At 51.2% G+C, this 26,258-nt stretch overlaps 2 protein-coding genes across 4 annotated transcripts; both read left to right on the top strand.

Annotated features, from left to right (window-relative positions):
* Nucleotides 1-3,338: 3,338 nt before the first annotated feature.
* Nucleotides 3,339-6,224, top strand: THAP11 (THAP domain containing 11). Its single transcript, XM_014827748.3, has one exon. It carries the CDS (start codon nucleotides 4,577-4,579, stop codon nucleotides 5,507-5,509), a length of 933 nt encoding a protein of 310 aa, XP_014683234.3. The 5' UTR covers nucleotides 3,339-4,576; the 3' UTR covers nucleotides 5,510-6,224.
* A 2,475-nt stretch (nucleotides 6,225-8,699) lies between these two features.
* Nucleotides 8,700-25,464, top strand: NUTF2 (nuclear transport factor 2). Of its 3 annotated transcripts, none has more exons than XM_014827735.3 (5): nucleotides 8,700-9,069; nucleotides 20,731-20,858; nucleotides 22,893-22,964; nucleotides 23,049-23,147; nucleotides 24,948-25,464. In XM_014827735.3, exons 2-5 carry the CDS (start codon nucleotides 20,760-20,762, stop codon nucleotides 25,059-25,061), a joined length of 384 nt encoding a protein of 127 aa, XP_014683221.1. In that variant the 5' UTR covers nucleotides 8,700-9,069; nucleotides 20,731-20,759; the 3' UTR covers nucleotides 25,062-25,464. The 3 variants fall into 3 exon arrangements, with proteins under 3 accessions (XP_014683221.1, XP_014683222.1, XP_044617160.1); XM_014827736.3 differs by having other exon boundaries at nucleotides 9,055-9,540; XM_044761225.2 differs by lacking the exon at nucleotides 8,700-9,069 and adding an exon at nucleotides 16,829-17,344.
* The last annotated feature ends 794 nt before the right edge of the window (nucleotides 25,465-26,258 follow it).

Below are 26,258 nucleotides of genomic sequence, written 5' to 3' on the forward strand. Positions count from 1 at the left end.
GAGGCAGCTTTCCTCGGGAGTGAGCCTGGGCAAATGCGTGCAACCAGTCAAAGCCTTGGTTTCCTCACCTGTAAATTGAGGATGATACTCAGTAAGGGGCTTGTAATGATTCAATGAGATAATGTTTAATTCAGAATCTGACATACTAAGCCAGGCCATCAATAAATAGCAGTCACTATTATTAGAATGTCTTTCGTTCCCATCTCCCTCTTTGAAGATGAGGAGAGGCACACTGGGCCCAGGAAAAATAATTTTATCCTATATGTGACTTGGTCAGATTTGCATTTGCAAAAGCCTCCGTCTGTAGGATCTCTATCAGAAGAAATCAGTTTGCAAACTCGGGGGGTAGTGGGCTGTTTGTGATCAGCAGAGATTTTTATGATCTCCAAACGTGTAATTTTGAGATGAATTCTGTCTTTCAAAAGTTCTGTTAATGCTGGAGACTCCATTACCATATTTTTCACCAGTTGACAGCCCCCTACTTTTCTTAAATTTTCATGGGAACTGAATTAGAATGTAGGCTGTGAGTCTCCTGTGGAGTTCTCCTTTTTGTTCCTAGATTGGGTGTAAAGTATCAGATACTGGAGACAGGCATGGGCATATTTGTGCTTGTGTTAAAAAATGGAGCAAAGTAAAAATTAGATTCTTGCTTTTCAAAATAAGAGAACTGCAGAGGAAATGCATATCAATATTCCTTGTAATTTAGATCTGACCTCTGTGTTGTCTGACTTAATTTGCTAGCCCTTTGCAGACACCTTTCCATGGTCACCATCAATCACTTAAGTGCAATATTTATTTATTTATTTATCTGTCTATTTATTTATTGTGCTTTGAACTGGATAATATGGAAAAAACAAAACAAAAATCTTTTCAAAATGGTTTGAGAATGCGCTTATTTTTGCAGAGTATTATTCTATGTGTTTACATAATGGATTAAACTTTATATTTACTACTTGTTTAAAAAAAATCCACTGAGTTCATGAAGTGAGGGAGGGAGGAGTGAGAGAGATTGGCAAGGGCTAGACCATGTGTGGTCTCCAAGGCTCTGGAAAGGAATTTGGACATTATTCTAAATGCAATAGGTCACTGGAGGGATTTAAGCAGAGGTGTTATGTAATCATATCTTCTCTGGCAGCCATGTGAAGAACAGATTGTCAGGGAGGCAAGACTGGAAGCAGGGAGACATGCGACAGAGTTCTTGCCTTTCTCCAGAGGTGACAAGATAAAGGGTGGGCAGGGCAGTGTGAGTGGGGAGAAAGCCATGCATTCCAGATTTGTCGTTTTTTTTTTTTTCTAAAGATTGGCACCTGAGCTAACATCTGTTGCCAATCTTCTATTTTTTTTTCCTTCTTCTTCTTCCCAAAGCCCCCCAGTACATAGTTGTGTATTCTAGTTGTAGGTCCTTCTGGTTGTGCTATGTGGGAGGCTGCCTCAGCATGGCCTGATGAGTGGTGCTATGTCCCTGCCCAGCCTCCGAACTGGTGAAATCCTGGGTCACTGAAGTAGAGCGCACGAACTTAACCACTGGGCCACAGGGGCAGCCCCCTAGATTTGTCTTGAGTGTAGAAGATTAAGTATAGATTAGAGGAGATTTTCTGTACTGGAAGGTAGAGTTCTATCAATTATAATCTGCAATGTTTTGTACATAAAGAAATTATGTCAAGTTGACCTCTCACTAACATTTTTTGAGCAAGGTAGGTCTTGAGACAGGAATAGAACCGTATCAGTAACTGTATGACAATGAAAATACATAATAACAGATATAATGATCTTTTGCTGTACTGCACACACTTTATAAACATTTAAACATATAAGAAAATGTGTATTCATGTTTTTACTGTAGCATAAATGATTCACCCAAATGAATGCACATGTTTCACCACTGGCTACACATACTAGAGAATGCATTTCTGAATTTGAAGGGCTTCAAGCTTTGGACCCCAGCTGCACAGACCAGGAGAAATGGGAGTTTCTCCTGTTATGGGTCTGAGAAACCCACACAAATACCAAGGATCACATTGGTTGTAAACAGAAATGCAATGGTAATGTCTGGGTGTTGAGACCAGAAAAATAGTTCTTTTTTTCCATTGTCCTGTATTTTTCTAAAATATTTTAAGTATGAGTCCCTTGTATAATAAACAACAAACTAAAAAAAAAAGTAACAGTTAACTTGGAGTGTTATTTTTTCTTTCACGTTTTTATTTTATTTTGAGGAAGATTAGCCCTGAGCTAACTGCTGCCGATCCTCCTCTTTTCGCTGAGGAAGACTGGCCCTGAGCTAACATCTGGGCCCATCTTCCTCTACTTTACATGTGGAACACCTACCATGCATGGTGTGCCAAGCAGTGCGATGTCCACACCTGGGATCTGAAACAGCGAACCGGGCCGCCGAAGCAGAACGTGTGCACGTAACCACTGTGCCACTGGGCCGGCCCCACTTCCATGTTTTTAAATAGCTCAATCTATTTTTGTTTTTTGGGGTTTTTCTTTAGGAAGTTTAGCCCAAAGCTAGCATCTGCTGCCAATCCTCCTTCTCTTTTTGCTGAGGAAGACTGGCCCTGAGCTAATATCCGTGACCATCTTCCTCTACTTTATATGTGGGACGCCTACCACAGCATGGCTTGACAAATGGTGCTATGTCCGCCCCCAGGATCCGAACCCATGAACCAGGGCAGCCTAAGTGGAACGTGCGAACTTAACCGCTGTGCCACCAGGCCACCCCTATTTTTGTTTTTATATCAAATAATTAGAAGTAATATATACTAGGCTTTGATTTCATACCCGTGGTCAGTAATCAGCAGGGAAAAAAATGAGAGGGAGAGTTTGCAGAAAGAGGGACGAAGGGCAAGAAAAAGTGGAAGAGGGGCCGGGTGGTGGAGCAGCGGTTAAGTGTACACGTTCTGCCTTAGCTGCCCCAGCTTTGCTGATTCAGAGCCCCCGTGTAGACATGGCACTGCTTGGCAAGCCATGCTATCATAGGCGTCCCACATATAAAGTAGAGGAAGATGGGCATGGATGTTAGCTCAGGGCCAGTCTTCCTCAGCAAAAAGAGGAGGATTGGCAGCAGATGTTAGCTCAGAGCTAATCTTCCTCAAAAAAAATAAAAGAAGAAGAAGAAAGAAAAAAAAAGTGGGAGAAAGGGGGTACTCAGCAAAGGAGGGCTAGCTTGCAGGTAATTCCCTTGGACGACTCCCACAGCCTCTCTTGCCCTTTAGAACATTTTCCCCCATAGACGTCAATGGCGTGGGGAGCTGTCTTGTTAAAATACAAATCCTGTCCATCCTCTCCTTTAACACCCTTTAACAGCTCCCAGACGAGTGCAGAAGAAAATTCCAAATCTTTTAATTCGACCCAGTTTGGATCTTTCGGGCTTCTGCCGCACCCTTCCAGGCTCTTTAAGGGCGGAGCCTAGCTCTTTACTGCCTCCAGGGTCCCCTCCCTGGAGGAGGTATCGTTCTCGGGGCTAAGAACCGGCTACTCCTCCCTATGTAAGCTTTTCGTTGTTTCTTCTTCCTGGGCCTCCATCTCCCATTTTCTCCTGTGTCCTGTTCATTCCTTTGGAAGTTTATTTCTGTAATGAGACAGGCATTCACATGCATTCACATCTATTATCCAAAAGTCGGACCTCCATCCCTCTAGGTAGTCAGGCCAGGTCGATCTGTCTCTTGCAAGGTTCCCAGCTCCTTACAATGTGCCCAGCACACAGTAGGCGCCTACTGGTGACTATGTATGTTTAGATCAATAAGTGAGTCAACGCAAGCAGCCGCTGAGTCGCGGAAGCGTCCCCAAGGCAGAGAAGGGGCCTCCTGAGGTGTTTCAGGGCGCTGAGGGGGGGGTTCCCCACCCGACCCTCGCGACCCTCGCAACCCTCGCAGGAATGCAGTCAACTAACAGCCGCAGAGGGTTGGCGGACCGCTTCTGACAGGCCGCACTACCTCGCCCAAATCCTGGTCAGCAGTAACCCGAACTCTCCCTTAGGGGGCGCTCCAGGCCGCAGCCGCCCAGTTCAAAGCAAGGCATTGCGGGACTTGTAGTTTCCGTAGGCACATGCCCAGGGCGCTTGCGCAGTGGAGAGGCGCGCCCCGCCTCATCCCAATCAGGATTCCAGGTCCTTGTGAAGGACGGTCCGGGCGACAGCGTTCCAGCCGATTACACCTCTCTCTTTCGCCGGGGATGAGCCAGGTGGGAAGAAGAATCTGCTCTGCGTTGGCCGTCGCAGTGCCCTGGAAAACGGCCGGAATAAGCACACCCCCGCTCCGGAAGTGAGCGTCTTCTAGCGCGGTGCATTGTGGGGGGCGTAGTCCTCCTTTCCAGGCGGTCCTTCGCGGCGTACCCGGGGCCGACTCCCGAGCGCAGGCGGGCGGCCGGGCGGGCAGCGCAGCGCGGGCCGGCGGGAAGCGTATTCTGGGCACGGGGCGCAGGGCCAGGCCGGCCGCGCCGGGCGGCAGTAGTGGGAGGCCGCTGAAGGCCTCGCGCGGCGCCGCCCGTCGAGGGGCGGGCGGCGGCAGGCCGACTGGGCCGTCGAAGGGCTCAGGAGGCCGGTGGGCCGGGCCGGGCCGGGCCGCGCGGCGCAGCCATGCCTGGGTTTACGTGCTGCGTGCCGGGCTGCTACAACAATTCGCACCGGGACAAGGCGCTGCACTTCTACACGTTTCCCAAGGACGCTGAGCTGCGGCGCCTTTGGCTCAAGAACGTGTCCCGTGCCGGCGTCAGTGGGTGCTTCTCCACCTTCCAGCCCACCACGGGCCACCGTCTCTGCAGCGTACACTTCCAGGGCGGCCGCAAGACCTACACGGTGCGCGTCCCCACCATCTTCCCGCTGCGCGGCGTCAACGAGCGCAAAGTAGCACGCAGACCCGTGGGGGCCGCAGCCGCCCGCCGCAGGCAGCAGCAGCAGCAGCAGCAGCAGCAACAACAACAACAACAACAGCAGCAGCAGCAGCCGCAGCAGCAGCAGCAGTCGTCGCCGTCCGCCTCCACTGCCCAGACCGCCCAGCTGCAGCCGAACCTGGTGTCTGCCTCTGCGGCTGTGCTCCTCACCCTTCAAGCCGCTGTAGACAGTAGCCAGCCTCCAGGATCCGTGCCGCCGGCGCCCACCACTCCCACTGGAGAAGACGTGAAACCCATCGACCTGACGGTGCAAGTGGAGTTCGCGGCCGCAGAGGGCGCAGCCGCCGCAGCTGCCGCGTCGGAGTTGGAGGCTGCTACGGCAGGGTTGGAGGCCGCCGAATGCCCTATGGGCCCCCAGTTGGTGGTGGTGGGAGAAGAGGGCTTCCCCGATACTGGTTCCGACCACTCGTACTCATTGTCGTCAGGCACCACAGAGGAGGAGCTCCTGCGCAAGCTGAATGAGCAACGGGACATCCTGGCGCTGATGGAGGTGAAGATGAAGGAGATGAAGGGCAGCATCCGCCACCTGCGTCTCACCGAGGCCAAGCTACGCGAAGAACTCCGCGAGAAGGATCGGCTGCTGGCCATGGCTGTCATCCGCAAGAAGCACGGAATGTGAACGGGTCCCCCTGCGGCCTGTGGGACCCCCGGACCCCTGCCAGCCTGAGAGGATCTCAGGCTGCTGCTGTTGAACTCCCCCATACTCCAGGGGCATTGGTGGATAGTACTGAGGCTTAGGGCAGCTGGACTCTTTTGCTGGTTACCTGGCACCCTCTCTTGTTTCCTCCTGAAGCAAGATCTTGAAGTCTGGGACCTCAGACTCTGCACTGGTGATACCAGCAATTATGACTTTGTCTATCCCTCAACCGCACCCCCAGTTTATGTTGCAGGTTCTGGTTAAGCAGAGGCTTCAGAACCACTGAACTTGAAACTTACCCCCTAAGGATGCAGGTGGGATGCCCAAGGACTGTGGGTTTGGGAAGACAACACCTTGAGGTTGGCCAGCAATCAGAGACAACTCTTCTGTGCGTAGTGATAAGAGCTCCAAGTAACATCAGTTCTCCTATTCATGCTTTTCCTTCCCAGGTGCAGCCTGTGATTCTGATGGGGACTGGCAGATCTATGTCTCTGTCTCCTAGGACCTCCCTCCCCAAGAGGCCATCTACTAAGGGATCTAGGTGACCTGCTGATGGAGATCCAGCTTGCCAGGGACTTAGGTTTATCCTGTTTTGTTTGCTACTGGTTACAAATTCTATTTTCTGTACAATTAGTCAGACTAAAGTTTTCACTGTGTTTGTTTGGCAAAACGAATTAAACAGAAAGTAAGGTTTTTATTTGGGTTTCGCCATTTTATTTTCATAAGGATTCAGCTAAGCGTCCCTGAAACATGGGGAAATAGGCCTTGGCCTTAGGTCTCAAGGACCAGGCTGACCCTGAGAGTAGAGATGCTTCAGTGACCAGGTTTCTCCATGAAGGGGCCCTAAGCACATGGATCCTGGCCTCATAAGGTCCTCACAGAGTTCCTAGACCAGCTCACCCAAAGACTTTGGAAACTGCACCAAATGGTCCCAGTTTGTCCATGGGTTAGCTCCCGGTGTCCTTTCAGCAGGGAGGAGCAACTGAGAACTAGACTGAATTGTGTCAGCCTACTTCTCTGAAGGTTTTGAATTCCTCCTGAGTTTTCAGCTGGGGTTAAATTTTGCTCACCATTATAGCCTTTGGGACTAGTACAGTGTCTGGCACACATGGGCATGCAGTTACTTAAATCAGTGAAAACCATAGCTGGAGCCAGCCATGGCTCCTGCAAGTACAAGGACTCTTATACAGATACCTTTGGACTTGCTATGCTTTCACTGTGAAGGAGCTGGATCCATAGAGGGCTTTAAGGAGTAGGAGTTGGGATTTGAGACTCCTTGGCTCATTCTCTTGATTGTTTCCATCTTTCTTTAGATTGGATAATGTAGGAGTGAGGTTCATTTTTATCTATAGCTCCAAGTAATTTAGCTCAAAGCCAATGGGGAGAGGCAAATGCCTTTAAAGCTAGCCCTGTTTACTATGGAACAAAAATGGACACTTCTTGGGCTTCATAAAACATGACTCCCTTCTCTGTTACTTATGGAAAATGCCACTTGCCTGGGGACTTTCCCTGTGGCTGTGAAATGGAATGATTCTAAAATGTTCCTCTAGTTTCTGCTCTCCTCCTAGCTCCTTGGCACTGACTTGAGAAACAAACAAGTCTTTGGTGGGGAGGAGGGGTGGAGCACAGGTTGTATAGGTGGCTGGTTGGAGAAGGGACTAGATCTCTGGGGAAGGGACTGGATCTTTGCCTTCCTGCAGTTAGTTCTGGCTAGTCATAAGGTGGTGGAAGCACAGCTAGTGCCCTTCCAGGCCAGCTAGGACTGAAGCCCTTAGCGGGCAGCTATCGGGCCAGTCTTTCACGTGTCCCCACGCTCCTTCATTAGGAGTGAAGGCTTTCCCAGGCTCAGGCCATGGTCTTTAGTGTATCCTTTTATCTCCTGTTCGCTGAAGGGACTTGTAGTGTTTTTGCTTTGGCTCACTGGAACCTCTTAGCAGCACTCTCAGGAACGGTGAGAGCCAGACTCTGGCCAGGATTTTCTGGTATCTGGAGGTTATGTGCACACACCTATCCAGTGTTTTAGCTTCTTAGTGGGGGAGGAGGACAGTTCAGAGCAAGGGAGTTTTCAGATGCACCACAAGCAGAGCAATGCAGAGTTCTCATTGCCTAAGTAAGAAGAGAAGCATCTAGTCAGGTAAAGTAGTACAGACCTGGGATTTAATAATCAGAAGCTTTGGGGCTGGCCCAGTGGTGCAGGGGTTAAGTTCACACGTTCTGCTTTGGTGGCCCAGGGTTTGCAGTTCGGATCGCAGGTATGGACATGGCACCGCTTGGCAAGCCATGCTGTGGCAGGCATCCGACATAGAAAGTAGAGGAAGATGGGCACGGATGTTAGCTGAGGGCCAGTCTTCCTCAGCAAAAAGAGGAGGATTGACAGCAGATGTTAGCTCAGGGCTAATCTTCCTCAAAAAAAAAAAAAAAAAAAAGAAGCTTGGCTTGGTCTTACCAGCCATCCCCAGGAGATGGAGGTGTGGGGGGCTCAATGAAGGTGCAAAACTCTTCCGGAAGAACAAGAGTACTGAGAGACCTCTGGCCAGGAGGGAAGGCATGGAGCTGCTAGGAGACTTGTAGCGATTTCCTTTACCTTTGGTCCCCCCTGGGTTAGCGGTAGAGCATTCCCCAACAGGCCTGACCTAGAGACAGGCCTTCAAATGTTTGCGTTGCCCAGGAAACGACGAAAATGGGCGTTGAAAGGAAAGGGCAACGGGTAGGAGGGAGATTATTGACAATCAGGTCACTTAAATCATGGGGAAACTTTGGGTGAGCCAGTTTTTTACTTTCCTCATTTATAGAAACGAAACTCTTAGCTGCCCCGCCTGCTGCAAAAAACCTAAGAGAATGTTTTGAAGACCCTAACTGTACAGTGTAAGAGTAATCTTGTTTCCAGCTGAGCCCCACTTGAGCATTTGAGTCTCCTGCCCAAGGAAAGCCTCACATGCTCGAAACCAGTTTTGGGCCCGACTGGCACCAGCAGGGCACACAAATGTCGGGACATAAGCTAGAGGTTCCCCCCCAGCTGGCCTTAGAACACCGATCTGAAGAGCCGAAGGGGCTGCCAGAGCACCAAAGGGGAGGGGGGTTCACCAGCGGAAACAACCCAGGGGCCCAGGGAGGGGCGGTTGGGCCAGCTTAGGGCCAGGCCAGACTCCCACGGAGGCGGGGCCAACCCCACACGGCCGCGCAGCCTGGGCGGGGCCGGACCAGCGGGACCTGGGGATGACTGAGCCCTGACCCTCGCCTGGCGCCAACTTCGGGTGTTCCAGAGGCTTCCGCTAGACCACAATTCTCAGGGGCTCGCCCCGGCAGCCTCCTTCTCTTGGTTTAGCCTCACCTCCCGCGCTGCGGGCAGTGTCTGGGCCTCGGCGCATAGGACGCCGGGAACTGTAGTTTTATCCTGGCGCACTATGCCGGGAAGGAGCGCGGGGGGACTGCGTTTCCCAGAGTGCAGCGGGGTGGCAAGGGAAGGCAGGGGGGAAGGGACAGTCGGTCGCAGACCGCGCTGGGTTGCCGCCGCCGCTGCCGCCATCGTGCCAGCCCCTCGGGTGAGTGTCGGGGCTAGCGCGCCGGGGTGGGGGCTGGGCCGCAGGAGCCGCGCTCCGGGCCGCCTGGAGCCTCCGTTGCGAGTCCCCGGGCGGCCCCTCCCTCCCACCCCCCCGGCGGCCCGAAGCCGCGCGGGGCCGGGGCCATGTGTCGCGCGCGGCTCCGCCTCCCGCCGGTCCTCTGAGGCGGCGGCCGGGGGAAACTCAGAGAGAGACAGCCAGGCACCTGTGTGTGCCGTACTGTGCCTCTGGCGGGTGCACCGGACTGCGCTGGGCCGGGCCTTTTTCTCTGGTCTTCACCATCCGGATGGTGCTCTCCGGCCCCGCCCCGTCTGGCCTAGTCCGGCCTGCCTGAGTCCCGCAAGCTCTGCAGGCAGGCTAGCGGGTCGACCCCAGCCCCACGTCCTGCCACCCGCCTGCCAAGGATCCGGGGATGGGCAAGCGCCACCCAGCCCGCTGCAGACTCAGCATTGGGTAAGGGCGCCTGCCTGCGGCAGCTCGGGCTTAGGACCGTCACCCGGTTCCCGACCATAGCCCGGATAGGATGTAGGTGAACGCTCCTCTCCTTGTCTGCCGGCTGGGAGTGCACGAAACCTACCCCCCACTTTGTGGAACTCATGTGTAGGTTCTCCTGCGTGGAGAGCAGGGTCAGGGAATCTCGGGCGTCAGGGGGTTCCACGTGGGACTTCACCCCTGGCCAGCGTTGGAAGATCTGGCTGGATGCGATGTGGCGGCTCCAGGCTGGTAGGCTCAGCCTCCGCCCTTCTATCAGTGACCAGGCCCTAGCCGTGGGTTGGCCACATCGTGTTAATGGAGGAAGGGAGAAAGGAAGCCAAGGAGGTGAGGTTGGATGTGTGAGCTTCCAGCACATTGTTAGATGTCTCTGGCGCAGCCTAATCCTCACATCTGCTCCTCCCAGAGTCATCTGCCCTCCTCCCACAGAGAAGGAGGATTTCATAAGAATGGTGGTGATAAGGTGAGATTTAATGCAGAGAGAAGTAGAATTCAGGCTGGAGATCCATGAGCCCAGCGCCGAACAAGAGGCTCGGCTAGAAGCAACATTGGGGGTGGGGCACATTTGGGCTGTGGGGCTCAGATTCAGACTCTGTGGGGCACTTCTGAAGTCTGGGTGGCAGAACTAGAGCTTAAAACTGCAGAAAGTCAGGCTTCCCTTGCTTGCTCACTTCTCAGCAGTTGGAGTGACCTATGAAGAGGCAGGAAGCTGTTTGGACCTTGGGAAATTGCCCTTAATCATGGCTCCAGGGACCCCGCTGAGTTTTGGGAGAAGAGTATCTAACCAAGGAGTAGTCTTCTGACAGGCTTTGTAAAGGCACTTCTGTCTGAGCGACGATAAATTAAGGGAGCGGTCCAGAGAAAACCGTGGGGTTTTGGAAACAGTTTTTCAAATCTTGATTCCTCTGACCCACTGTGGCTTCTGAGCCACAGTTCTTGCAGGAACTAAAGAAGCAGCTAAGTTTCTGCAGACCTGGCCTCAGCAGCAAGCAGGTCTCTTAGGAGAGTTGAGTTAGGTCCATGATGCAGAAGGCTGCCGCCTCTGGACTTTTTTTTTTTTTTTTTTTGAGGAAGATTAGCCCTGAGCTAACATCTGCTGCCAATCCTCCTCTTTTTTGCTGAAGAAGACTGGCCCTGAGCTAACACCCGTGCCCATCTTCCTCTACTTTATATGTGGGATGCCATCGCATCATGGCTTGCCAAGCGGTGCCATGTCTGCACCCGGGATCCAAATTGGCGAACCCTGGGCCGCCAAAGCAGAACGTGCGCACTTAACTGCTGAGCCACCGGGCTGGCCCTTGGACTATTTTTTTTTTTCCTTGAGTATTTCCCCGGGTGATTGGGGATTTTCTGGTCATTGGGCTCTAGCCTTGGAAGTTTTCCTGCAGTTGAATTGCTCTTTGTAGTCATTCTCCCTGCTTAACAAGGACAGGTAAGGATCTATTCAGATTTCCTTATCAGAACTTGCCTTCTTTCAGAACTCAACCTTCCTAATCCACATCCTAGCCCAAGAGGACATGGAAGTCAGGTTCATTCAGCAGGATCAAGAGAGGCCTAATTTGCCAGTGGAAGTGGGCAACAGGAGGGACCACCCAAAGAGCACACAGGATCAGTGTGGTGGAATCTCTTAGTACTAGAGGCATTTGTTTTCAAGACCCTCTCTTGATTGTCGGTATTGATTCTTTCCAGAGCACGGGTTTCAGGTGAGCTAAGCTTATGGCTGTAGATTAGTTTGCACATTCCAAGGCCTTGGGTGGCTTGATTACAAGGGTTTTCTTCAAGGTCAAAAAGATACTGTTCCTTCTTGAAGGTTACTCAGGAGTGGGAGGAATTCAGGTCCCTCCCTCTCATTCCAGTCCTTCTGGAAGTTCCCTGTAACTTCTGTGTCTGGTGTCATTGCTGGGCATCCTGAAACTCAGAAGACCTTAACCTTTCTGAAACTTGGCAGGCCATCTGAGTCTGAGATAAGAGACGAAGCCTGGCGTGGGGCGTTGGGGATGTGGCTGCATAAGCATGGGGACAGGGTGTGAGGATGCCTAGGTTCTCAACCAGCTCAAAACTAGGTGCCTTACTGACATGGAGCTCACCTGTCCTCTGAGGCATGTGTCACTTTATTCTGCTGTGTTTGCAGTTGATGGGTTGGGATGGAAAGATTTAAGAGAGAGACAGAATTCTCAAGTTTTACAACTGAAAGGCACCTTATATCAGAAAATTCTGGGGCCGGCTGGAGGCGCAGTGGTTAAGTGTACACGTTCCGCTTTGGTGGCCCGGGGTTCGCTGGTTCAGATCCCGGGTATGGACATGGCACTGCCTGTCAAGCCATGCAGTGGTAGGCATCCCACGTATAAAGTAGAGGAAGATGGGCATGGGTGTTGGCTCAGGGCCAGTCTTCCTCAGCAAAAAGAGGAGGATTGGCAGATGTTAGCTCAGGGCTAGTCTTCCTCAAAAAAAAAAAGGAAAATTCTAGGATTCTCTTACTGAGGCATTAATATCTTGCCTGAAATTGTTTTTTCCTCCTTTCTCACCAACAATCAGTTTTATTCAGCAACCATTCTTGGGGCCTTCTATGTATCAGGCTCTGGGTTGAGGCTGGAGGTAGAAAAATGAATCCTACACAGTCCTGGTGCTGGGGAAAGGAGGTAACAGTAATGGGGGAGACAGGGGTAATGTTGCTATTATGTGCTGAGAGCTAAGTTGAAGGGACCTACAGGGGCTCTTGGTCCTGCACAGAAGAGGGGGCTTCAGAATGATTAGAGTACCCAAGAGGAAAGACTGTTAATGAGCACACTCTCCTCTCCAGTGCCTGGCAGGAACCACAGAGCAAGATATACTTCTGGATACTGGGCCTAGGAAGGTTTGGGGTCCCTTGAGCGAGGCTGACACCCCTCCAGATTGCTATGGGTGTTGAGTCTAGCTGCTGTATTTTACAGCCTGCTCGTTTGTCCCCCAAGTTTCTCTGCTGAGTGTTCTCCCAGTGCTTGGGAATCTCACCAGCATTTTGTGGTCTGTGGCCTTCCCATTCCTTGCCTGGAGCCTGGATTTGTGGCTTCTGCCCCTTTGACTGAGACCCTCTCAGGTCACTTTTATTCAAGCGCCCAGTGCCCCTGGAGTGGAACCTTTTGGGACATCTTCCCAGAGTGAGACACAGAGGCACCCTCCCCTGAGATGAAAGGAAATAGTCCTTTTGGAGAGAGGGGAGTAGATGCAAAAAGTTTTCCACAGGATGGACTTTGAAAATTGGGCAGGATTTCTATGGGCTGGGATTGAGCAGAACCTCCTGGTGAGGTTTTTTGCTGTTAGGGTTTTTTTTGTTGAGGAAGATTAGCCCTGAGCTAACATCTGCTGCCAGTCTTCCTCTACTTTATATGTGGGATGCCTACCACAGCATGGCTTGACAAGTGGTGCCATGTCCACACCTGGGATCTGAACCAGGGAACCCCAGGCCGCCAAAGCAGAATGTGGGCACTTAACAGCTGTGCCACTGGGCCGGCCACAGGTTTTGTTTTGTTTTGTTTTAATTTTTCCGATGGGTCATTTGAAGATGTTTGTGTGGTTAGAGTTGGATTTGGGTTGGCTACCCCTTCCTCAGCTCTGAGATTCTATGATTCTCTTGCTCTGATCATATGTACCAGAAATTTGACCATATGAGTCAGCATGTGGGTTATCCCTGAAGTGACTTCCGGGCCTGTCTGATGTGATCATTCTGCTCAGCACCCTGACCACCAGGTCTGTGCGGCACTTTCCCCCTTCTCATTCTATCAGCGGGAATATGTCTTCCTAGGAAGAATCCTTTGTTCAGGTCCATGATGTGACTGGGGAAGTGTTTTAGTGGCCAGGGAAGAGGGATGCAAGAGTGCCAGAGGGGTGGCCCTGCTCACTGGCCCCAGGACTCCCACTGCCGGCTGACCTGTTATGGCCGAGAACTTCCTCTCACTGTCCTGGGCCTTACTCCTTCTTTGTTGCTGGTACCTGCTGTGTGCCAACTCCCTAAGCTGCCCGGCTAAAGAGGGGGCTATCCTGGAGAAGGAGAACCCCGCTCATGAGAGGGGTGTGTTCAGGGTACCTGGGAACTGAGGGCCATTTGCCTCAGTAAACTGGGAGAATTCTAGAATGTTTGTTTCTTAAAGCCTCAGATACTCCATTGAAGTCACTGGGTCTCACCAAGGCAGAAACTGCTGCCCCCTCAAAGGATATGTGTGTGTAGAAGCTTTGCAGAGGTGGTTTCAGGCCCAGGAGAATGCAAGTTCTCAGTTGTCCCTACGGTGTAAATCTGCTTTGACTTGCTGAGAATGCCCTCAGAGGCTTTTTGTCCTGAGAGGCATGGAACTTGCTGATTTCAGAGGGGAAGAAAAGGCCTGGGCTCCATTCCTCACCACCTCATCTTGCTACCTATACACTTTCTGCTGCTTGACATTGGCTCTCAGCTGTTCCAATCCAGGCCAGTTTCATGGACATTTTATTGCTGGTTATGGCAGTGGCCTTGTGTGGTCTTGAATCCATCCTTCCTTCCTTCCTTCCTTCCTTCTTTCCTTCCTTCCTTCCTTCCTTTCTCCCTCCCTCTCCTCCCCCTCCTCCCCCCCCTTGTTTTCTTTCCTTCTTTTCTTTCATTGGCCCTTGGCTAACATCTGTTGCCAGTCTTCCTCTTTTTGCTGAGGAAGATTGTCACTGAGCTAACATCTATGCCAGTCTTCCTCCACTTTGTATGTGGGATGCTGCCACAGTGTGGCCGATGAGCAGTGTGTAGGTCCATGCCCAGGATCCAAACCCCTGAAGCCCAGGCTGCTGACGCACAGCACACAAACCCAACCGCTATGCCACCGGGCTGGCCCCTTGAATTCTTTCTCAATCTCTTGAAGTTTTGGTTTCCTCATCTATGAAGTGATGTTAAGCATACCAGCTTTACAAGGCTGCCAGGCTCAAATGAGAAGACACACGTAACTATAACTGTTTGGCTTACAGGAGGCATTCCTTGCACCACCCTGGGCACTGCATGTTCATCTCTTTATTACCCTGCCTACCTCGTAGTCTCAGAGTTTCATGGCGGTATTGGCCAGGCCTGGTAGTGGCAGACCAGAGGGGTGGTTACTTAGGGACTTTCAAGCCCCACTGGGGTAGCCAAGTCCATGTGTTCCCTAACCAGCAAGTTCATGGATGGAAACTGTATAGGACAGGGGCCCCAGAGATTTCTGAGCCTGGGAAGGCTACTCAGGGACTAAGGGCGGAGCAGAGAGACCATGATGCAGGTCTCAGGATTCAGCTTCTAGGCCAGCCAGGGCAGCCTGAAGGCTCTGGAGTCCTCCTACCAGGCAGAAGAGGAGGAAAAGGCCCTCAGGGTGCTAGGGACACCTAGCCCTCAAGAGTCTGCCCAGGAAAGGATTCTGTCCTGGCCAGCCATCCATGTACCAGACCTTGGCTGATTTCTCTCCAGACTTCAGGCAAGTGGTGGACTGGGTAGTTGCCTGTCCTGGCTCAAGGCTCTTTCATCATGTGGCATCCCTGCAGGAGGCTGAGGTACCCACCTTCTTCCCAGCTCTTGGACTTAGTGTTCACCTAGGACCTGACAGTAACTCCTTACAGCTGTGTCCTGCTTTATACCCTCAGTTAATTACCCTTAACATCCCCACAATTACTGATGAGGAGGCAGGGTCAGAAGGTCATACCATGAGGGAGAGGAGGAGCAGGAGCCAGAGGCCAAGCCTTTGAGGTTGTGGTTGTCTGCTGTTCAGCCACAGCTGCCCTCAGGTGACCAGGATCTTGGGAGTGAGAGAGGGCATTGGGGCCAAGCCTCACTTGCCACAAGCCTCAGACAGACAGATGGCTGGGTAGATAACAAAGGATTGTTTCCTGACAACTTGGACAGAAGGTGTGGGTGGAGGGGATGTGGGTCATTTGGCCACTTAAATTGAGGAGTTTTGCCCAGAACTCACTCCTCCAGAGAAGAACAGCTGGCCTCTCAGCACAGGCTCCTAGGTGTTCACGGACTTGATCAACAAATAGTTATTGAGAGCTGAGCCAGGCACCATGGGAACAGGGGTGCCCCGGTCAGGGAGATGGACTCTAAACAAATATGTAAGTGTGACAATCTCATGCAGTGATAAGACCTAGAAAACAATATAGGATGGTGAATTGAGCAACTAGGCAGCTACTTGAGACTGAATGGTCAGGGAAGGTGTCTAGGAGAAGGTGACGTTTGAGCTGACACATAGGTGACAAGGAGCCAGACACATGAAGATCTAGGGAGAAGGGTGATCCAGGTAGAAGGATCAACAGTTGCAAAGCCCTTAGGTGAGAATAGACTCAGCATGTTCCAGAAACAGGAAAATGCCCAGAGTGGCTGCAGAGGAATTTGGGGGAGTGGGTGGCAGGAGTTGAGGTTGGACAGCCAGGAGGGCAGGTCACCCTGGGCCTTGAAGTCAGGATAAGTGGTTGAGACTTTGTCAATGGAGAATGGGAAGGGAAGTCATCGGAGGGCCATAGGACAGGATACACAGCACCCCTCAGACCATGAAATCAGAGGAGCAGTTTGTTCCTGAAGGACAAGCAGGCTGCAGTGTCTTCCTGTGTTGTTGCATCCCACCACGTTCACCCACTCCCCACAGTACACGCCTATGCTCTGTTTAAGCCAGGTTTGGCTGTCAGTCCCATCTGTTGGAGGAGTCCTTCCCGGCCTCTATACTCCAGGGCTGTTTGAGGACTGGCAGACAGTAGGTGTGAGGGTAGTGGCCACGGTTGGTGCCAATTTCAATGACCCCGCTACAAGCTCAGCACATCTGCTGGCGTCCTCTGTAGGCCTCAGGGATGCCTCTCAAACATCTGAGCATCTTTCTGTGTATCGGTCTGAAGTTAGTAACATCCTCTTCCCCATCACTCTCCTGCCCTAGTTCTTGCCCCAGGTCCAGCTAGGCCAGGATCTATCTCTGCTTTGCTGAGATGGTAGAATGGGGTTGTGACTTAGGAGGTTTTGGGAAAGTGTGAGATCATCCCCTATGAAAACGCCTATTGTTTGGTGTGGAAATCTGCTTGGCGCCTTTGTTTGGAGGCAGAAGCCCTGGTTCAGGCCTGTCTTGCCCATGTCTGAGAAAGCCAAGGTCAGAGATTGGGACTTCAGCCGTATGTGCTGTTCATTTTTATCTCCAAATGAATTATCGCTGAGAGTCCTGGCTCGGAGTCCACCAACCCTGGTTCCATGCAGTTGCACCATCTATTAGGTTAGCAACCTTGAGCAAGTTAGCTAACATCGCTGATCCTCATTTTGCTCATTCCTAAAAGGATGTTAGGAACAAATGCATGTGAAGCCCTTAGCACATTTCTACACCTAACACGTTAGTGAAAATGAGATGTTGTCAGCTGGACACTGCTATTTCAAGTTTTGTTCCTGGAAACACTGACTCAGAATTTGAGTATAAAAATGAAATTATTTTGTTGCCTAATGGGATCTCCTGGACCAGAGGTTTTAACCTGGGCTCTATGACTGAACCTCAGGGAGTGTGAACAAGCTGAAATTATTCACAAGGCTGGGGCATCTCTGCCTCTTTGCAAATTTATTGGGAGAGGGTCACAGTTTTTGAGACATTCTCAGGGGGTCTTTGCACCCACAGAGACCTAAGGGTCAGTGAAGGCTGATGCTCAGTGGGCGAGAGGTCATCGAGGTCATTTCTGCTCCTCGAGGAGCCTGGCCTCAGTCAGCCTGCGGACTGTTGGGGTGAAGCAGGAGATGACGTGGTCAGCGGCCCTCGGAAGAGCTGTAGGAGAAGCCGTCATGAAGGTCAGTCCCCATTCTGATGTGAGGCTGCCTCTGAGCCTTGGCATTTTGTTTCTTTCCAGGCTGTTCTTTCCATAGTAACTGTATTAGAAACAAGGTCAGGGCTTGCTGGCCATGCTGGGGAACATCCTCCCAGCCTGGTCCAGACTCCTCCCCTGTATTACATGGAGATGGGAGGGGGGTTCTGCACCCTGCTTCTTTTTCTGGACTCAGGAATGCTGCCTTCCAGCCATCAGTTAAAAGCTTTGTGAAAGATTTGGAATCAGAAACCGTGAATCCTGTAGTTTGCTGGGCCACGTTCTGTGCTGGGAGATGGGGAAAGGAGGAATTTAGGGGGTGGCAAGAACCACACTAGAACCCTCACAGCCCAGAGCTACAGTGTTTAGGGGGAGAGTGGGCACTGGGTGTGTTGATAGGGGTTTGCACCTGGGGTTGGGGATCAACATTTGAGTCTGGGAAGGAGTCCCTAAATAGGTGGGGTCTGAACAGTAATTTGAAGGAAGAGCAGGGACTGACCAGGCAGATGTGCGGAGGGAGGGCATCTCTGCAGGGGGACATCTGTGCAAAAAACACAGCGAGCAAGCACTAAGTGAGTTCTGGTGTGTTTGTGTGTGGAGCTGGATCGAAGTAGGAAAGAATGGCTGGGGAGGCTGGGACAGGTATGGATGGCCACCTGTGGAGCTTAGGAGGTTTGGCCTTCAACCCAAAGGCGAGGTGTTATAGGGGAGGGACTTGGTGGTTTAGAGCTAGGGATGCAAAGGTAGCAGAAAGCAAGCATGGGCCTCAACCAGAGTACCCAGTGTCAGCACTGATATACTGGATCAGCTGGGGGCAAGACTCCCCACGTTGCTTAACCTCAGTTTTCCCAGCTGTTAAGTGAGATAACAGTGGAATCTGACCACTTCGCTATTGTGATCACCACATGGAAATAAATACATAAGGGTCAAGCAGGCCTCAAATGAGGTTGGTATTGGCTTCAGGGATCCCACTTGGCATCTTTAAAGCAAAGGCCTCAATTCTCATAGTTTTGAAGGTTCCTTCTCACACTTTCTAGGAGACCATGAGCTGTCCTGTTCCTCAGGCGAGATCACTCTGCCCTGACACACCCCACTGGACCAAAGGACTCTTCTGTCCCTTTATCCCTCCACCCTCTTCACTTCACCACTACCTCTGCCAAGTAGTTTCTGTGTTAGCAAGTTAACACACCATTAAGAACAATGTTGAAAAAGGAAAAAACGCCCCCACACGTCCGCTACCTTACTGCCCCACCACATGACGGCACTTTTCTTGTCTTTGGATCAGCTTGTAGCCTTAGTTCCCCTCACCTTCCATCTCCAGCTCCCCAGTTCCCTGCCCTTATCTCTTTTCGTTCCCGCGGACGTTTGCCTGCGCTGTTTCTTCTCATTGGCATACTCTTTCTCCAAGACTCTCCCTGAGGGCTTTCAGCCTTTCCAAGGGCAGGAGAAATGTCCTTCATCCATTCCTCCAGCTTTTCCCCTACCCCAGAGCTCTCAGGGTCTAGGCAAGACATTATGGGGGAGGGTAAGATGCAGTGGGGTCAGGCCCCAGTGAGTGAGCCAAGCAGAGGAAATACTAGAGTGGAAGGGACAGAGATGGGAGATACCAGGCTGTGCCCTGTCTCCGGTAATCCACGTTTGTGTGTGGGCACAGCCACAGTCTGACCCCTTGGAAATGTGACCAAGACAGAGCAGCTGAGACTAGCAGTTGATCCTATGCTTTTCCCGCTTGTTCATTTGTTTCTTGGCAGAGTGTATGTGAACTAGGACACACCTTGTGTTCCTGTGCAGCCGGCGTGGCCGGGTCCAAGCTTTCTCCTCTGCTTGTTTTAGACTTTCCTGAACGTTTCTTAGTCCTCCCAGCACTGAGCTATTTTTAGTGCCACTCCCTCCTATGGGACCTAAAATAAAGCTGGCTCAGCTTCCTGGCCCCTCATTGGCTGCAGTGTTGGTCACAGGCTGGGAGATTGGTTGGATTGGGGATAAGCCACTGGCCCCCCTACACTTTCCCTGCCCACTGGCTCCTCTGGCCTTGGGTGAGATCACAGGGACTGGAGCAAATTACCACTTAACTATGTTGAGCTGAGGGCTTTACCAGGTTCCCTTAGTGAGGCTTCACAACCACTGGCAACATCGGGATGCCACCCCCATTTTACAGAGGAGAAGGCTGAGGCCCTAAGAAAGCCAGTGACTTGTATCAGAGCCATCACTTCTAATAGTTGTTTACCAAACCCACCTTCTCACTGCTTTGGTTCAGCCCTGTTATCAGGAGAGAGGGAGATCTTCTACAGTCAGAGACAACAGTAGAACAACACATGGGTCTGCTATCATGGGATTCTGTGGTAGGATGTGGGCTTCCCTATCTGGGAGGGGCCTAGCAAAGCTGGAGTTGCTCTCTCATCTGGGGCTTGGGTTTTCCATCAAGCACCCTTGGGACATGGCCTGTCTAGCTGGGAGGGGAACTCCCCTCCCCGCTTCAGAGACCAGAGAGAAGCAGCCCCTTCTGATGGGGACAGTGCTGGGATGGGGGATTTGAAGAGATGACATGTTTCCCCCTTACAGCCTCCATTTTCCCTCCCCACTATTATTCTGTGATCCTCTGAACTCATGTCCCCAACTCTGAAGGGGTCACCCCCATCAATGAAGAAATTCCTCAGAAAGGACCAGGCCAGGTATCACCTGGCCTCGAAGTAAACTGCCCCCTTAAGACTAAGACTTGTTTTGTTGCAAGTGGGGCCTTGAGGAGCCATCCCCCCGCCCTGCCCCTGCCCCTACTGGGTCTTCCTCCACCCACCAGTGAAGCCCTGGAGCAGTGCTGAGGGACTGAGTGCTGAGTCCCATAGGATGGCGTGGGTTGGGGGAGCTGAGGGCTACAATAGAAGACACTCCACACACAGACATCAGTACTTCCTGGTCTACAAGGTGGGAAGAATAGCAATAATTCGGGCCTTGCAGGTTGTTGAGGGGGTTAAATGAAAAGATATGGGGAAAGTGCTTAGCTGTTCTTTAAAGGCCCATCCCTTCACTGGGCACTGAAGGGCCTGCTCTAATCTTCCTTTGTCCTGGCTCCACCCTTAGCACTGATCCTGTGTGCTCCATCACCCTGGCACCCCTCTGTCTCATCAAGCAGAGCTCCTCAAAGGAAGGGTTGAGTTTGGTCCACCTCTGGGCTCCCTGCACTGGTCTGTATTGGCAGGGGTCTCCTACCAGTTCCCCAGGGCCTCTCCATGTTCCCTGGGAGAATAGACCTCAGCAAAGAACTCCCTAATCAAGGATGTTACAGAGGGTTGAGGGTCAGTGAAGAGACAGCAGCTGGCTGCCTCCTGCTCTCGTAGTACCAACGCTTTCCTCCCTGTCTCGCTGGTTTTGCAGGTCTCAAGGAGGCCGAGTGACGCTCCAGAATGGGAGACAAGCCAATTTGGGAGCAGATTGGATCCAGCTTCATTCAACATTACTATCAATTATTTGATAACGACAGAACTCAACTAGGCGCAATTTATGTAAGTCTCCAGCTCTAAGCCTAGAATGGGACCCAAGGCGATCAATTCAGATGTTGGGCCAGTGAGTCCAGTTCAAAACTTCTGACAGCCCTCACCTGGATTTGGCTATACCCTTCTATCTGAGCTTCTGTTCATGGGACAGGGGGCCTGAGGCCTGGCCCAACTGCCTGGTCTGTACATTTTCTTCTATTATCTTCCACAAGAGTGGGGATCTTGGTACCCTGGCCAGGGTGTTTTAGGCTGGCCATTCCAGGGTTCTGGGAGTGCCTCTGTTCCAGACTGGGCAGCAGCAGGCAGAGGCTAGGACTCATGGTGCCCTCTGGAGGCAGCAGCCATCATCATCATCAGTGTAGAGCTGAGTTCTCTTGGAGGCCCCAAGCCTGGCATCCTTTTGGGAGCCAAAAGCCCCTGAATGTTCATGGGAAACAAATAAGGTTAACCCAGGGAGGCTGGTGTATCCTTTGAGAAACACTTCTATGCAGGCATTGTTTGCTGCTATTTTACTGGAGTTCATATACACCAAGAGCTGCTCCTGTTTGACCCTGCCCAAGACTCAGTCACAGAAATGTGATTGATCAGGCCACACCTAGCAGGTCTGCCCAAGATGAGAATGATAGGAGTCATCCAGCATAGCCTCAGAGCCTGACTGGGCTGTGGGCAAACTCCTCTGTGTCTTCCTCCAAAAAATCAGGGTCCATTCAGAAATTTTGGAGGAAAGATAAGGTTCTTACCAGTGGAAGGCCAAATCCAGCCCAGGTATTATTTGATTGTCATTAGCATAGATAGAAAATTTTAACAATTTGAAATGATCCAGGATCCTGGCACTTCTGTATTATTGCCTCTTAAAATCAATTAAAGGGGCTGGTCCCATGGCCTAGTGGTTAAGTTCAGCGTTGCTCCACTTTGGTGGCCCAGGTTCAGTTCCCGGGTGCAGACCTACATGACTGATCGGTGGCCATGCTGTGGCGGTGACCCACCAGCAAAATAGAGCAAGATTGGCACAGATGTTAGCTCAGGGCAAATCTTCCTCAGCCAAAAAAAAAAAAATCAAAGCAGGCCTGACCCAGAGAAGAGAGTTAGCAAGAACCTAAAAAAGCACTTTATATATGTCATTGCATATAATCCTAAGCATATCCCCTTTGAAGATCAGGAAACTGAGACTCAGAAAAATAAGTAACTTGCCTAATGTCACAGCTGGTAAGTAGCAGAGGCACTTTTGAGTTCTGCCCCTGAAGGCTATGGCTGGGAAGATCTAGAGAGGAGAGGGTGAAGCTAGTGGGTTGCTTGCCGATGATGGGGAAGGTCACAGGCTAGGCTTTGGGAAGCCTTGTGAGCCTCTAGCCCTCCATGACCCCATGGGAGCCCCCACAGGAAGGGCATCAGTGGAACTCAGCCTGGGCTCTAGAGATGATGATGAACATAGAATGTTTCCAAGTTGTTCTTTTTTTTTTTTTAATTGCTTTTTCTCCCCAAATCCCCCAGTACATAGTTGTATATTTTAGCTGTGGGTCCTTCTAGTTGTGGCATGTGGGATGCCGCCTCAACATGACCTCATGAGCAGTACCATGTCCGCGCCCAGGATCCGAACCGGCGAAACCCTGGGCCACTAAAGCAGAGCACGTCAACTTAACTACTCAGCCATGGGGCCAGCCCACAAGTTATTTCTGATGGCGTTTCTGGGACTGGTGCTAACTGACCATGTAGCAGGATGGCTTTAGCTGAGCCCTGGCCACATATGTCCAGCCTGGAGCTCATGCACATCAGAGGCCTTATGACTTTGTGAATAAAAACTGGGAAATGAACTTACTTAATAAGTTTGTATTTTGTTAGATAGTCTTTCAGAGCCTGGGCTCTGGGATGATGGGGTGTAATTAAAGAAGTTGTTAATAGGGTAAAGTTTGGAAGCTACCCTCAGTTCTCCTTACAGATAGGGAAACTGCAGTGTATACTCATTTCCCCAAGCAAGACCCTTTTCAGGGCCTCAGAGATACTCCTTGTGCTCTAAGGCCTGACCCCGGGTTTCCTGGTTTTCAGATTGACGCATCATGCCTTACGTGGGAAGGACAGCAATTCCAGGGGAAAGCTGCCATTGTGGAGAAGTTGTCTGTAAGTAAGAGCCAGGGCCGGGCTGCAGGCAGCTCCTTCCCCATCCTGCTGGTCACAGCCCACTGCCCACTCTTTCTCTTGCAGAGCCTTCCGTTCCAGAAAATCCAGCACAGCATCACGGCGCAGGACCATCAGCCCACGCCAGATAGTTGCATCATCAGCATGGTTGTGGGCCAGCTCAAGGTAATAGTGCTGCTAGGGAGGCATGGGCGGGCAGAGGAGAGCCCTGCACCCCTGCCTTCCCTGGGATGTGATCTGCTTATCAAAGGGCACCCAGACAAAGTGACTACCTAGAGCTGTATAGTTCAATATGATAGCTACCAGCCACCTGTGATTTTTGAATTATATTAATTAAAATGAAATAAAATTAAAATATAGTTCCTTGGTCATACTAGCCATATTTCAAGTGCTTGTAGTTACTTGTGGCTGTCTATTGGACAGCACAGACGTAGAACATTTCTGTTATTGCAGAAAGTTCTATTGGAAAGCACTGGTCTGGAGCCTTTTTGGAAAAAGGACAAGAGGTATAGGAGCAGGATGGGGCTGTGGTGCCAAGCCACTGGGCCTTGACATTGCCCCGAGGTATAGGTGGGCCTTCTGCTGGCAGCTGACCCTGGACAAGCCAGCTGGGTGCTGAGTAGCAGTCCCCAACTGGAGTCCATGCTGCCACTCCCCAAGCTGGCTGCTGGCTCCTCTACCTGCTGAACGAGGCAGATTCCTGCAACTTCTGCTTCTCTTGGCATTTTCCCTTCCCTTCCTCAAGACCTATCATCCTCAAAGCCTTCCTGCAGCCCCTCAGCCCCCTAAGAACTCTCCAGGAATTCCTGCTTGTTGTGCTCCAGCAGACTGAAGCCAGATTCTTGGTTTCCCAAAAGTTCCTTCTCCTTCCCAATGCAGGACAGATTGGCTGCCCATTGACCAGGTTCCAACCTCCTGGGCCTCTGTTGTGGGGCTCAGAATAACAGGCCCACATGCCTCTCCCCAGGCTAGGCAGGGCTTTCTGAATCCAATACAAAGGTGGAGGAAGGGACGCCCTAGGCCTCTGCAGTGGACCTAGAGGGTTCTGCCTTCTGGTCTGGACTTTCCTGTCTGTTTCTCCTGCCTGTCCAAGATACCGTGCCCAGAGCCTATCCTCAAACAGGCCCTTGGCAGTGAGGAGGTCTCCCCAAGGGACTCAGTGCCCACTTTCCCAGGCTGGGGTCAATAAGCAGTGTCCCTTCCCATCTGGCTTCAGGTTTTTTCTGGTGTTTCTGTTCAACTCAGAGCCCCCAGAAGACTGATTTGCCTCCTTGCTGATGATTGCCAGAAAAACCAGTGATGTTAGATACAGAGCTGGTTACCTGAGCTCCTACCTCAACCAGGCCTCATCCTGGTGTTCTGTAGTTTGGCTGGAGGTCTCTTGTCTTTCTTTTTTCATTGTAAACATTATATATTACATGACAGGAAACAGATCACCCAATGGCGATACTTTGTGTTTTTTTTTTCCCCTGTAGAGCCATGATCACAGTGTGAACTCAGCTTTGAGCCTTTTCTTACATGCTTAACCACAATCAGTTTTAGCAGTAGCTTCTCCTGATTGGACTAAGTGGCATGATCAGACACTAAGATTGTTTAGTGTTTATATACCATAAGTTACATGGTGAGCACTGTAGAACTCTTTCAGATTGATCACGTGCCCAGAGATGTGGGCTCAGATGCAGGTATGTTCTCTGCTCTGTTGCTGTAGCTAACTGATGAATTGTTCTGCAGTTTAAGTGCACGTAGCGGTGTGAGCTACCATCTGTAGGCCCTTAAGTGCCCAGTGCAGTGCTTCATACATTATATCAATTCACATTCACAAGTACCCCTTGGCTATACTGGGATTTGAGTCGAAGACAGTAGGGCCTGGTCCCAAACTCAGCATTCTTTGCCCTGTCCCCGTACTGCTGAACTCCCTTGCTGTTCCTTGGCTCCCTTACTGAATCATTTTCTCTCTCCTCACAGGCTGATGAAGACCCCATCATGGGGTTCCACCAGATGTTCCTATTAAAGAACATCAACGATGCTTGGGTTTGCACCAATGACATGTTCAGGCTTGCCCTGCACAACTTCGGCTGACCTCCTCCCAGCCAGGCACTCATGCTGTTTGCTCCTCCCTCCTCTTCCCAGTACTATTCACACTCCTCCAGATGCTCCAAATATCATACACAAATGAGCAGGACCCGGTGGGAGTGGGCGCAGTGCGCTGCTGCTACTGAGGTGTTGTGCATGATGTTTGGACGCTAGACTAGTTGCATCTGACAGGAGAAGTTTGTGTTGTACCAGCGCATGCCTTGGAAAGACTTAAGTAATGCAAAAGGTTGTCTCTCTCTTTTTTTTTTAATCTACTGACAAGTTGCTCTAGTAACCCAAAGAAGTGAAGGAGAAAGCAGCTGCCTCACCGCCCAGATAATTGATTTGTTCAGATGTTTCAATGCCTCATGATACAATAAAACCACGAAAATTTTCTTAACAGTTTAAATTGTTTTAATTAGTTTAATAGTTGGCTGGGCATCAATAATTACCCTGCCCCATTAGCTCTCTCATGTCTCACCCTCCCACCTCTACCCCAACTCAGCAATACCGGTTGCAAGGAGAGAACTGCTGAAGCAGCACCTCCAGCTAGCTCTTCTCAGAAGCCCTGTGGGGCATAGTGTTCCCCTCCTCAGCCCACCTGGTCTTAGGAAAGTGAGCTGCAGACAGGGAAAGCTCAGGTCTGGCCTGAAGCTTCCCTCACACTGAAGCCTCTGCAGTCAGTTCTAACACCTCCTGTGACCTCTACACTGAGTCAAGTCAGGGCTCTAGTAACAGGAGAGATGACCCAGAATCCTGTTGAAGACGGAGAAGCCTTGGCAAAAATGGGCTATCAGGTTCAGGCCCTCTGGACTAAGGGCTCAGCAAGACCAAGTATGAGCAGAAGTTTGAGGGAGAGGGGCCTCTTCTATTCCCAGAAGGGTCAGGATCACATCCAGGGTGCCCCACAAACCCCAAGCCAAGCAGAGGGCAGCTCAGATCCTGTACTACCTGCTTCAGAAATCATTGCCCAAAGGCAAGTGCCCAGAACAGCCAGCCTCCAATGCCCACAGAGCTAGGCTCAGTTCGGTTGGAGTATAGACTTAAAGCTATGAAAGAAGGGAATCTGAGTCTGAGTCTGAGGGATTTGTGCTCTAGGATTTCTTACCCCTCAGACCTCTGCAAGGTATCTATAGGCCACCGCCTTCTATTCCTTCCCTCACCACAGACACACCTTCACACTGTCTTCAGATCCCAGGAAGT

Source organism: Equus asinus, chromosome 28 (assembly GCF_041296235.1).
Source record: "Equus asinus isolate D_3611 breed Donkey chromosome 28, EquAss-T2T_v2, whole genome shotgun sequence".
Taxonomy (NCBI): Eukaryota; Metazoa; Chordata; class Mammalia; order Perissodactyla; family Equidae; genus Equus; species Equus asinus.